Source organism: Micromesistius poutassou, assembly GCF_964030765.1.
Source record: "Micromesistius poutassou genome assembly, chromosome: 4".
Taxonomy (NCBI): domain Eukaryota; kingdom Metazoa; phylum Chordata; class Actinopteri; order Gadiformes; family Gadidae; genus Micromesistius; species Micromesistius poutassou.
In genome coordinates, this window is record NC_140274.1 from 3,870,497 (window position 1) to 3,884,386 (window position 13,890).

At 46.5% G+C, this 13,890-nt stretch overlaps 1 protein-coding gene across 1 annotated transcript in view; it reads left to right on the forward strand.

Annotated features, from left to right (window-relative positions):
- Window positions 1–13,620, forward strand: part of cadm1b (cell adhesion molecule 1b) — a gene marked incomplete at both ends in the record, with an annotated part of 31,257 nt that extends 17,637 nt beyond the window's left edge. Inside the window, 2 exon segments of the mRNA XM_084467230.1 lie at window positions 13,201–13,329; window positions 13,502–13,620. Of these exon segments, the coding sequence (XP_084323356.1) occupies window positions 13,201–13,329; window positions 13,502–13,620 (248 nt within the window).
- Between the last annotated feature and the right edge of the window lie 270 nt (window positions 13,621–13,890).

The following is a 13,890-nucleotide window of genomic DNA, read 5'->3' on the forward strand; positions in this document are numbered from 1 at the left end:
TTATTCCCTTGTTTTTACCAATACAACATCGCCCCTGTGCGATATCGTCATGCGTTTTGCCGTCCTGTGTGTGAATGTGTGTGTGGGTATGTGTGTGTTCATTTGTGTGCGTGTGCTTGTGTGTATGTGTGCACCTGTGAGTGTGTGTTTGTGTGTTCTTGTGTGGGTTCATGTCTGTGTATAGGTGTGTGAGTGTGTGTGGGCGTGTGTGTGTGTGTGTTAGTTGTGGCTCGTTCGCGAACGAATCAGTTCGAACGAACGACTCTTTAAAACAAACGAACCAAACTGATTCGCCGCTCTCGTTCGTCGTCGTTCGTCTCGTTCGTTCTCCGAGACTCGACTCCCAGCTCCACCCACTAGTCGCTGAGTTGCGCTGACTCGCGAGTCGCCGTTCGTTCACTGACTGTGTTTAGCAGTGAGGACTAAGAAGTCACGAGAATCAGCCGGGCAACAACATCCCGATTCCAAACATGAAGCACTCCTCAGCTAAAAGGAACTTAGTTAATGTTGTGTTGATTGATGACCGTTGGCACCATTGCACGATCGCGATTCGTTTGAACGAGAACAAGGGAGGAGCCGAGTCTGACCGACTCAGTGACTGAGAATCATGATTCACCGCTACCGGAAATGCGAACGAATGAACTAACGAATGAACGACTCTTCTTGGCGAACTGACCGACGCGAACTGATTCATTCAAACAAATCATGAAATCCACCACTTGTTTGTGTCTGTGTGTGGATGTGTGTATTTGTGCGTTTGTGTGTGTGTGTGCATGTGAGTGTTCATGTTTGTGTTCATTTGTTTGTAAGTGTGTTTGGGCATGTGTGTGTGTGCCTGTCTGTGTGTGTCCATGTGTCTGTGTGTGTGTCCATGTGTCTGTGTGTGTGTCTTGGTGTGTGTGTGTGTGTGTGTGTGTGTCCACCAGATGGGAGCCAGCAAAGTAGATCTTGCTGTACTCCTACACCCCTCGGAACAGCATACAGACGGCTCGCAGAGTAATTAACTCCCTCTTCTAGAACACTCTTCCACCGCCCGGGCGTCATTATTATTCACTCATTCATTTGGCGGAGAACAGTCCTTCCCTCATCCTTCCCTCTCCGTGTGTTCGCCTCCGTTTGCCTTGCCTAGATGATATCTTTCAAAGTATTCCGGAAACTTCTAAAGTGTGGAAGGGTGCGGTGTGTTTTGAAGTGTCGGCGCATGTTTTAATTGTTTATTCTCTCATGAAGAACTTTTACACCCGCTAATGATATGCTATTCATATCGACCAGGATGGTGTGTTTGACATTCAAGACGATTAATCATGGATTTGTAACTTAGAGGTATAGTTACCTTGTGTGTGTTGCGTTTGAAGAATGCACGCAATGCTTAGAAATACAAATTGTTTGTTTACTCCAGATATGCAGTTTTATAGTTTAATGAGGATCAGGGGATTGCATGTTATGGAGCAATCAAGTGTTTAATGTGTTTGTGACAGGAATGGCAGACTTGTAACCAGGAAGTATCTGAGTCCGTTGTGCAGCCGTTGGTACTTTAGTTGACTTTATTATGGTACTTTATATTCTGTGTTATGGTCTTGCAGCCATTTAGAGGCTTTTTTGTTTAGACTATTTTGAAGTAAATATATTTAGAGTTTTGGTTTAAGTTTTGAAATTAGATGATATATTAACTTGGTTTGCATTCTTGATATGTGCATTTTGTGGCGCTCTGTGGTGATTGACTGATATGTCTCAGGTGTGTCACGCTCTAATTGGAGCCTATAGGACAGCCTCATATACGGCAGGAAAGGGTCTTTGTTCAGGTTGGAACGCAAGAGACCAAACAATTTCTTGACTGCATACTTTATTGCATAAATTACCACATTATTTACTGTATTATTCTCATTATTGATCGCATTAAACAGCGACATTGTTTATAATTTATTTATTTCTTCCTGGAAAGTCAACCGGATTATTGTTTAATAAACAACCTTACATCAAGATAAACACTCTCCGTGCGTGCTTTAAATAAATGTGTGTTGGACAATCTGTGCCTCCAACCTAAGGATGGAACGAGGATGGCGAGCAAAGAGTTTGCCACTTCAAAGTCAAGAAATTAGGCAAACTCTTGGAAAGGAAAGGAAGACGGGGCATGCAGCTCGTTTGGACCCGTGAGTAGAACAAATCATGGATGAGCCGTGCAGCACTTGTGAATATGGATGTGCGGATACAATCCGCGTTTAAAACTCTGTTCTAGAAAACGTTGGTTTAACAAGTTATGACGCGGTGCGGCAGAAAGAGAAACGGAGCAAAATAAATAAACGTTAACTTAAACGGGACAATGACTGAACCTAAAACTACGGAAGAGGATTAGGGCCACACATAAGAAATAAAATTGAGTTCTGAATTCATTCTCAGAATTCTGACTTTGTTCTCAGAATTTGAAGTCAGAATTCTGACTTTAAAGTCAGAAATGAATCAAGTACATCTTCTCCTGCTCTGCTGGCTTCTGCTGAGAAGGTAGCTCTGGAGGCAAAAGCTGCTGCATTAAAGGAAAAGCATTCATTGCAGTGGCAGGAAACTATCATCAAATCAAAAATGGAAAAAGTGCAACTGGATGCTCAAATTGCAGCAGCAGATGCAAAAATGAAAGTATTCCTAAATCCAAATGTGATGGAGTCTTATGGTGATGCTATGAATTAATATTTTGAGGAAACAAGCAAACAGGAAAATGTGGAACAAACATGGGACACATCTGCTTTGGAATTCATTCAAGTGGGTGCTATGCCAAAAACTCCACTACAAAGAGCGGTTGGGGACATTCATAATAGCTCTCAAGTAGCAACAAGGGCTTCAAACCCACTCCTGGAAAACCATGCAACTAGTAATATCACTCAGGAAAACATCAGCACAATGGTCAAAAGTCAAAAGGATATTACTGAACTCATGATAATGCAACAAAATCTATCTCTATTGCCTAAGAGAGAAGTGCCAGTGTTTAAAGGAGATCCACTAGCATACCAACGTTTCATGCATGCATTCAAATACTTTATAGAGGAGAGCAGAGCCCAGGATAGGCTCTACTTTCTTGAACAATTTACAGCAGTTCAAACCAGAGACCTTGTTCGTAGCTGTGCATTTAGGGCATTTAGCAGACGCTATTATCCAAAGCGACTTAGACCGGTTAATACACACCAGGAAGTTGGCAATCTAGATGGAGGTGAATTTATTGACGTACCTGAAGTTTACACACAAGCTAAAATCCCTGTTTCAAAGGAAAACCTACTTACCCAATCAGAACTAAGCAAATGGCCTCACCTCTGTGGGATAAAAGTGGAAGAGATTCATGCTGACATTTAAATGTTGATAGGACTGAATGTTCCTCAAGCGATGGAACCCTGGCAGATAATTAACAGCCTTTTGGATGGGCGGTGAATGGGCCCCTCAAGTCTTCATCTGCAATGGATAAACATAAAACATCAATGGATAATCTGAAAGACCTGCTACTCAGGCAATACAACCAAGAGTTCCCAAAAAATGAATCTGAGGAGAAGAAAGATGTCATGTGAGGACAGGAGATTCATGGAGCTGGCCCAAAGTTCTACAGTGGTCAATAGTGGACATTACATCTTACCCCTGCCGTTTTGAGAAAAGGATTTAGTCATTCCTAATAATTACAACGTGGCACTGCAGCCGACATTAAACCTGGCTGGGAAATTTAAGAAAAATTCCACCCATGCTGAAGAATATAAGGTCTTCATGGAAAATGTGCTGCAGAAAGGCTAGGCAGAGAAGGTACCTCAAGCACAAATCCCAATAAATGATGGCCAAGTTTGGTATATTCCTCATCATGGGGTTTACTATAAAATAAAGAAGAAGCTGAGGGTAGGATTTGACTGTTCCTCAACCTAACAAGGTAAATCTCTGAATTCAGAACTGCTCCAAGGTCCAGATCTAATCAACTCACTTCTGGGCGTTCTGCTTCAGTTCCGCCAGGAGAGGATCGCAGTAATGGCCGACATTGAGGCGATGTACTACCTAGTACAAGTACATGAAAATCACCTGGTCTTCCTCAGGTTTATGTGGTGGCCTGAGGGAGACATCAGCAAACCACTGGAAGTATACCGGATGAAAGTGCATCTCTTCGGCACAGTATCTTAACCCAGTATTGCTAACTTTGCCTTGAAGCAAACTGGGAGGGACCACTCGGATCAATACAGCAATGAAGTATTCAATACGATCAAGAAGAGCTTTTATGTCTGACTGTCTTAAGTCCGTAGCCTCAACTTGTCAAGCAATTGAGCTTACAAAGGACCTTATGGAAGCATGTGCCCAAGGAGGGTTTACACTTACCAAATGGGTGAGCAACAGCCAAGAGGTACTCACAACAGTCCCTGAAGGTCACAGAGCCAAGGTAGTAGTGCAGCTAGATCTAGACAAAGAGAAACCACCTCTTGAAAGGGTTCTAGGTATCCAGTGGAACATCCAGAGAGACACCTTTGGCTACAGTGTTTCCATCCAAGACAGAGTTCCCACAAGAAGAACTATCCTCACTATAGTCAGTTCGATCTACGACCCACTTGGTTTCCTTTCACCTTTCATCCTCAAAGCTAAGCAAATTCTGCAGAAGCTGTATATGGATAAGTGTGGATGGGATGAACTGATCCCAGAACATCTTGCAAAACCATGGAAACAATGGATTGCAGAACTTGACCAGCCGAGCAGATTTGAAGTAGACAGGTGCATAAAGCCTGAAAGTTTTGGACTCACGAGGACTGCTGAGCTGCATCACTTCTGCGACACCAGTGAGATAGGATATGGAACCGCAAGCTACCTCCCACTCACAAATGACAAGGCAGACGTTCATGTTCCATTTGTACTGGGGAAATCAAGGGTAATCCCATTAAAGCAGATCACCATCCCAAGGCTGGAGCTGGCCGCTGCTTCACTGGCTGTGAAAGTAGACAGGATGCTACAAAGAGAACTCCATATGGAAGACTCTACCTTTTGGACAGACAGCACATCCGTACTGAAATACATTCACAACAAAACAAAACGTTTCCATACTTATGTTGCCATCAGAGTTGCCACAATCCACAACTTAATCTAATCAAAAAAATCTATGGAGGCACGTAAGTTCAAAGGACAATCCAGCAGACTATGCTTCACGTGGATTGAAGATGGAAACGTTTTTTGGATTCAGCAACATGGTTGAATGGTCCAGACTTCCTGTCACAAAATAAAACTGAATGGCCTGAAGAGCCAAGGGATATGCCCCAAATTCCATCAGACAATCCAGAAATAAAAAAGGGAATTTCTGTGAGTTGCTTAAGTATAAGCAAAAGTGTAACCAGCGACCTAATTGAACACTTCTCCACATGGAAAAAAACTACAGAGAGCTGTTGGCTGGTTGCTAAAACTTAAGACTCATGTTGCTTAAAAGCCAAAAGGCAAAGGAACATGTGGCTAACACTAGGGATGCACAGATTGTGAAATTCTGGGCCGATACTGATGTTTTTTTTGTTGTTGTTATTTATTCCACCTTTACATGCACGTTCTTGCCTGTGACCTCAATTAATGAAAATGACAACTTTTCATTGGATTGCTCCAGACTCACCATTTCTACTGCTTCATCTAATCTGTTTGGCGTTTGAGTGTGTGTGTGTGTGTGGCACACATATCCTGGCTTGTGTGTAAAAACACTGGCTCCAATTGGCTACCATGAAACATGACTCTGCCTTAGCCAATCATAATCGCTTATCTCGTTGGTAAACCAGCCGGTCTCCTCACTAGCAGTTTGTGTGTGCAGCCAGGGATTACGCAGTTTATTCAATCAATTCATAGTAATGCACCGCATTTAACGGTCAGTAACGGTAACGGCGTTGTAACAACAGATTACCCGTTACTGAAAAAATAACGGCGTTATTACAAACACTGATCAAATCTCATCAGCCATTTGAAAAGCAGACATGGAGAAGTGTACAACGATTACCTGAAAGCCGATAAAAAACTGAGAAATGAACGGGACACCAAGAAAACACAAACCTCTACCAGCAAGACGAAGTCGATAACCACAGCATTTGAGAAAGGGAAAAAAAATCCCCACGGACAGCGCCAAAGCTAAAGGGATCACTAACAAGGTGATGGAGTTCATCGCATTAGATGACCAACCTTTCCCTGCTGTGGGGGATGTGGGGTTTCGAAGTGAAAAGGGTTTTGAGTGAAATGTCACTGGAACATGTCTTACAAACTGCATATCGCTGATCTTTCTCAGAGACAGTGAAATACTCCCACACGACCGACATTTTCTTTCACTTTAATTTGTAAACAAACCACACGTGCACGCGGCACCCGCCCGCTTACGTCATCACACCAGAGGCATGTCCAGCCTGCGGCTGTTACCACCTGTTGCATCTTCTCCGAAACTGCAAGTCAGACCGCAAATAACCAACACAACATTTAGCCAGCGCAAAATTTATATGACACAACAGATAAACATCGGCCACTGCCATCGGTGAATGTCATCTTATTTCCGGTTGGGCCGATGGCAGTCAACAACGCGAATATTGGCCAATACCAATGTTCGTCCGATAAATCTGTGCATCCCTAGTTAACACCAAACCTACAGATGAACACAATGGCCTATCTGTTGAGAACTTGGATGAAGCAGAGAAGTCAGTCATCAGCTATGAACAGCAGCGCTACTTTGCCTCAGAACTCACACTCCTGAGGAAAGGCAAACCTGTGAGAACTGACAGCTCCATTCGGAAATTGGATCCAATTCTTGATGACCGCATCATAAGGATTGGAGGAAAGATAAGCCAATCGGCTCTGCCAACAAGCTTGAAGAACCTGATTATTCTTCCCAAAGACTCCCACGTCTCCCAGTTGATTCTGCGTGACATCCATCAGCAGGTTGGACACGCAGGAAGAAACCACATGCTCTCCAGACTAGGCTAGATGTTCTGGTTACCCTCTTCCAACTCTCTTGCCAGGAAAATAATAAGATCTTGTGTTTTCTGTAGACGCAGGCAAGCAAGAGTTGGTGAGCAGAAAATGGTAGACTTACCTGAGGATCGTGTTCAACCAGATCTTCCACGATTTTCTCATGTGGGCATTGATTACTTCGGACCTATTGAAGTTAAAATAGGTTGATCACTGGTCAAACGATGGCGAGTCATATTTACCTGTCTGGTGAGTCGAGCTGGTCACCTGGAAGTGGTGAGCACCTTGGATACGGCCTCCTGCATCAACGCCATACGGCAGTTTCTATGTCGGAGAGGAACAGTACTCACCATCAGAAACGATCGTGGCACCAACGTTGTGGGTGCTCATAAGGAACTGGAGTCTGTTTTGAAACAGCTGGATCATCAAAGAATCCAGGATTCACTGCTGACCAGTAAAGTAACGTGGTTGTTCAATCCTCTGTCAGGAGCCCACTTCAGAGGAGTGTGGGAACGATTGATCAAACTTGTAAAAAAGGTGCTTTCATCAGTTCTGAAACATCAAACAGTGGACGAGGAAATGCTCCAGACAGCTCTCTGTGAAGTCGAGTCAATTCTCAACGACAGACCAATCACGACTGTATCAACTGATCCAAACGACTTAGAACCCCTCACACCAAACCACCTACTGCAACTGAAAGCTAAACCCCTCATGCCACCTGCACTCTTCTGCAAAGACGACATCTACAGCAGAAAGAGATGGAAACAAGTCCAGTACATTGCAGATCTGTTCTGGCAGAGGTGGATTAAAGAATATCTGCCACTCATGCAGCAACACCAAAAGTGGATGAACACCAGAAGAAATTTCAACATCAACGATGTGGCTGTCATAGATGAAACTGCACCAAGGAACTCATGGCCCCTTGGCCATGTAGTAAAGACTTTGCCTGGGCCCAAAGGTCTTGTCCGGGGTGTTTTGATTAAAACTAAGACGAATACCCTGCAAAGGCCCATCGATAAGCTCTCCAAACTGAGCTTAAGGACATGCACATGCCGCTGCACACTCACATGCCCCTACAAACACACATGGCCCTGCACACACTATCCTTCGCCCCTCCTTGCATACAGAACCCATACAGAACCCTACACTGATTGGACTATCATTCCTGCTCAAGGACTGTATGTGGTGATTGCACCGCAAGAGACATTCATGTAACATAGACTTTGGGGGGGATTCAACAGGGGATACTATAAAGTGTATTGTATTGTAATTGGATGTGATGTGATAGTGACAAGCTATCTGATATATTTTTGAAATATTTCATTGGTTTATATTTGTACTGGTTATCTGGCTACTTTTTTCATATATTTTTTCATCTTTCTTTTTCGCTCCTTTGCAAAAGATTTCCAATGCCGTTTTGCTTCACTTCATTGTGCTCCGTACCTACGAGGACAGAGATTTTTCATTTGTTGTTATACTATAGGCCTATGTCCTATCGCGTTGGTCAATGTCAGGGCTGATTTACAAGAGAACGCGAAAACATTCACCTTAATTCTGTAGGGGCTTTTGTCGATCCAAACACAGCAAGAACTCAAACTCACAAAATGCCGTTCTTTGTCGTCATCTGACATCTATTTAGAACTTTTCTTGTTCATGGTACATCCGGGTCAAATGTCACGGCTGTTTTGTACAATGTGACGCATTTCTTTGGCTCATTACTCAATCATTTGGTCATTGCCATTGAAATCATACATGTGCATTTCGTGTTCCTTTCACAGAATTCCCTTTCATAATTCTGTTCAATAACGGGGGGGAAATAATACTTTCTGAGAAAAAAAGTGAAGTTTAAATAATTATATTGACAATCGAGTATACATAACACACGTGTCAGCAGTTCAATCTGATAATATGTGTATTTATTATCCTTTTTTTTCACATCCTGCTTTCTACAAATGTTTTTTTATCAACCAATGCAACATAGGCGTAACGTTTTTTTTGCTCTTTCAAGGCAAGAGTCATTGATGCAATCATAGCCTAATAATTGTGTCTATAAATACCAACGTTTTGGATGTGTTGCTGGGTCGCACGAGTGGGGGTTGTGTGTGTGTGTCATTTGTGTGTGTGTTTGTCAGGTGCAAGATTTTTATCCTGAAAAACCTTTCTGTGAAATCTGCCGTGGTGAGAATGCATGTTATTGTGCGTACCACCATTAATAAAAGATAGCACAAGATACTCATAAACATGATAATAAAGGGCACAAAACCAAGGAAACTCGACGGTATGTTAATACCAGAAAAACCTCGGTGGCTGACGGTGTTAAACACACACGGCGGGGCCCCTGATCCTCGCCCGTCAGGGGATCTGATTGGCTGTTCGGCCCCCCCGGTCTCACATCGCGCTCACAATTAGTCATTCCAATAAGGATGCGCGGAGGGGGAGCAGGGGTGGGCCGGCCGGCCTAGGGCGTAAACCGCGGGGTCTTGCTGAGGCAGATTTCACTGCTGTGCAGACACGGGCATCAGTGGCAAATCCTCTTTATTCCCCCATAAATCCGCCACGGCTGTGCTCATCTTGTCAGGACACGGGCCATGCGCACGTCAGCACTTCCCCGGCCCAGAGTGGAGGTCTCATCTGAGGTGTGGAGACCGTCCCCCCCCCCCCTCCCCACCACCCAAGTCGTCAAATCCCCTTAGTCTATTTTTCCCTCCCTACAGCTTTAATCAAATGTCATTTGGAGCAGGCTTTTGTATGCCCCCCCCCCCGACCCCCCGCCTGTCGTCTAAGCATCTGTTCTGTGTCGTAGTCACACTGCATCTATTTTCATTTTCTTACTTTTTTTTTGGTTTTGATGTCCCGGCGACGGGATCAAAGCCGGGAAGCCGCGCCCGGGAACACGAGAGCCACGCACTCCAGACGGGGGGGGAGCTCAGCGCCGGGAGCGCGGGGACGCCACAACACGGGCAATAACTAACATCGCATTAAAAAACGAAAATTGTGTTGTTTTTTTCACTTGACACCCTCTTCTGAAGAAGGTCGCGGGCGACCCGACTGCTTCAGTGCAGCGCCCGGCCCCCCCCCCCCCGGGTGTTGTGATGCCTTGCTCAAGGACATTCCGTCACGGAGGAAACGTTTGCGTCGGCGTGTGTGTGAGGGAGGAAAGAGACTTGGAGTTGAGTCTCAATAATGGATGACTAAGCGGTGAACAACATGGTAGCCTCGGCGCTATGCGGCGTTACGCCACAGGAAGCGGCGCTCTATGAAAACAGCCATTGTGTTCCTGCACACATTCGTGAGTTTCCACCTGACGTCGCCACGCCGACACCCTCTCAGATGGGTTCACCGCTTTCCCCCGGAATATTCCATTCTCTCTCCTTTTCTCTCCGCTGTCGGAATAAAAAGCAGACGTCTTAGTGAGAGAAGCCGGGGCTGGTTTGTTTGTTTGTGTTTTCCCGGAGACGTGTCAAACGGGCGAGGGCAGGGAGCAGGCTGGGAGGGCGAGGGAGAGGGGGAGGGGGAGGGGGAGACCAAGGGGGCGAGGGAGAGGGTGAGGGAGAGGGGGCGAGGGAGAGGGGGAGGGAGAGAGCAAGGGGGAGAGGGAGAGGGGGCGAGGGAGAGGGAGAGAGCGAAGGGGCGAGGGAGAGGGTGAGGGAGAGGGGGCGAGGGAGAGAGAGTGAGGGAGAGGGGGCGAGGGTGAGGGAGGGGGCAAGGGAGAGGGGTGAGGGAGAGGGGTGAGGGAGAGAGGGAGAGGGGGCGAGGGTGAGGGAGAGACAGGGGTTTGTGCTCGGGTCCATTTAGCGCCAGGGTCTGGCTTCATTAGCATGGAGCACGGAGCCGCTCCCTCCCCTGGGGGGCGGGGGGGTCTGATCCGATCCGCCACCAGACCCCCCCCCCCCCCCCCCGGTACAGTAAACAAAGCCCACTGTGTACAGCGGAGCAGAGGACAGAGAACCTGGCTGGAATCAGAAACACTCTCATTAATACCAAAACATGTCAGCGCTGCTGCAGCCTCTCGCACCGCGCCGGGCCTTTTCACCGGAGAGCCGGCCGGATAAAGGTTTCGTTGGCGGAAACTACATGTGTGATGTGTCCCACGCGGGGGTCGACGGTTCTCAAAGCTAACTTATTATGCCCTCGCGCTTTGCCCCCCAGAGAAATCCTCTCCAGTCAGATTTTATCGAAATCATCCAAAGTTCAGAGCATGACGGGAGGATTGATGGGAAATTGAGCTGCTCCGCCATGCAGCACAGAACACCTCAACCCTTTCTTTCTCTCAACGCTCCCCCCCAAGTCGCCCCAGGTCCAAACCCGGAGACGCCGCCGCCGCCGCAGTAAATGCCCCTGCAAAATGTTTTGCAGTCTTCAGATTTTAACTCTTCATATTTCCTGCGCTGTTTGCGTGAACAGACACATTATTGCCGGCTCGGTCGTGTGGCCGCGGATGCACTCTGCCTTTCTGAGCAGGGGGCAAACCGAGACAATTTATCCTCCAATCAAACCTTTTCTTTCTGGTGATTGAGTAGCATGCTGAAATGAACCCACGAAACCTTGGGTCTATTGTAGCACTCGCCCCTCAGACGCCCCTGGTAAATGTCACGGCTTTTACCGCATTTTCTCTTGCACACTGTGAAATATTTATGAATCCCGTTGCTTTATACACATCTATAATACCAGGGCTGTATTAAAAAATCATTAAACGTGAATAATTTTCAATAATTTTGCCCATTATTTATCTCTTTTGTGATGCAAGCATATTATTTTGTACTGTATTTACTATGCTACAGACAGTGCAAACAGCGCATTTCTAAGACTCCGCAATCATCTCCCCCCCCTGCGAAGGAGTTATTAAAATAATCAGGCACAAGGAAAGAAATCATTTTTAGATATGTGATTCAGATATGCAGGTTTATTACACAAGGCTATGTGCTCAGCGCGTATATTCATATACCACATGATGATCACAACCATGGTAAATAATGGACGACGTAAAATTTCATTCCGTAGGAAATTGAAAGAGGCAAGAAAAGGCCAAATTTGGAGCTGGCAAGTTCCTCGCAGGACAAAAGACATTTTGAATTCTCATAATGCGCGAGAGGCATAATTCAGCGCTTTATCAACCTGAAGGGGGGCTGAAAGCCCCGAGCTCTGGTGGTGGAGTAGCATTATATATGCATACGAATGGGATGGTCTAAATGCCCTCAGAAACACTCTTCATTACCTCCCATTGAGCTGGCGGCGGAGAGGCGACCGGGCTGTCGAGCCCGCGGTCCTCCTCAGACCCACTATAGCGTACTCTGTGTCATCTGTTTACCCAGAAACAAAGCAAGGTTAAACCCTCAGGCAGGTGACGGTGAGCCCCCTGTCCCAGGGATAGGGATAGCTACGATACAGGACTGTGTACGCCATAAGACTGCTGGAGTCGTTGTTTGTAACAAAAAAAAGTCTGAAATTATCAGAAATTTCTCAGTAGCGGCAGTCGCGTGATGACGGCCAATCAGCGTTCACTCCCTGAGTGACGTAAGCTAACAGCCAATCAGCGTTCAACCGGCCGACTGTTCCCTGCAGTCCGGAGTGAACCGCAGCATGGAGGAACCAATCAGATCGCTTGATTTAAGCCACCCGTTTTATGAAATATAATATAATATAATATAATATATAAATATCTATATAATATAATATATAATATCACGGCCAAAAGCTGTGTGCGCCTCCGGATGATATTATGAATAGACTGCGCAGGGTTCTCCGATGTCTCTGGTACTTCCACAACAACTCAACCTCCTCATACAAGTGCGACTAAATTGATAAAACTTGCATAAATCACTACAGCAACGGATTTGTGACTGACCACGCGACCAAAGTGGCATTTGGTGTGAACACAGCTTCATGCTGCGTTCGTTAGCGGTCGGAGGTGGAAAGTCAGAATGAGAAACGGAAAGTCTGAAAAACATGGATGCTCACGCTGAACTACAAGAACACAAATGTGTTATTATTACTAGTTCTGGAAAAAGAATTGTAGCCAGTAAGTGAAGCGACTATACTGTACATTACCGTCATCGTAACAGAAGCCTTCAATAACAACAAGTGCTATTAGTAGTCACAATTCTAGATGCATTATGGGTGTAAACTCGGTATCAGCTGATACTCAACTTCAGGAATCGGAATCGGTATCGTGAAGGAAAAAATGGTGTCGCAACATCTCTGTTTGCTCGTCCTCGTATAACCTGTGTCACGTCGTCATGGAAGGTCCTTTTTTCCCTCGTTTTTTTTTTTACCCAGAATCCCGAGCGGGGGACAGCGCGCCCCAGAAGATCGACCACGCCGTCATCGGCGGGGTGGTCGCCGTGGTGATGTTCGCCATCCTCTGCGTGCTCATCGTCCTCGGGCGGTACTTCGCCCGACACAAAGGTGAGCGGTACCCACAATGCACCAGGAGAGACGTCTCAAGGGTTGTTGTTGTTGTTGTTGTTGTTGTTGTTTGAATCACCAACGGAGTGCGGTGGGATGCGAGTCTACCATGGGGGGCGTGGGGGGGGGGGGGGGTTGGGAAGCCTTCTGATTGGTCCGTTTCTGTGTACAGGTACCTACTTTACCCACGAGGCCAAGGGGGCGGACGACGCCGCCGACGCAGACACGGCCATCATCAACGCCGAGGGCGGGCACAGCAACACGGACGAGAAGAAGGAGTACTACATCTGATCTCCTCCAGTGGGGGGGGGGGGGGGAGGAGAAGGGGGGGTGGGGGGGGAGAGACTGTGTCTGACTCCCGAGTGGAGCACGAGAGGGGTTGGGGTTGGGAGGGAGGGAGGGAGGGGGGGGGGGGGGGGTGGGCACAGAAAGAGATGAAGAAGATGAGGAAGAGGAAGGGCGATAAGGAGAAGAAAGGGGTGGGGGGGTGTGGGGGTATGGGGGGGGCTGTGGGGTGGGGTCCCCTGTCCTAACCTTTCCTGGACGGCCGGGGCCTATTCT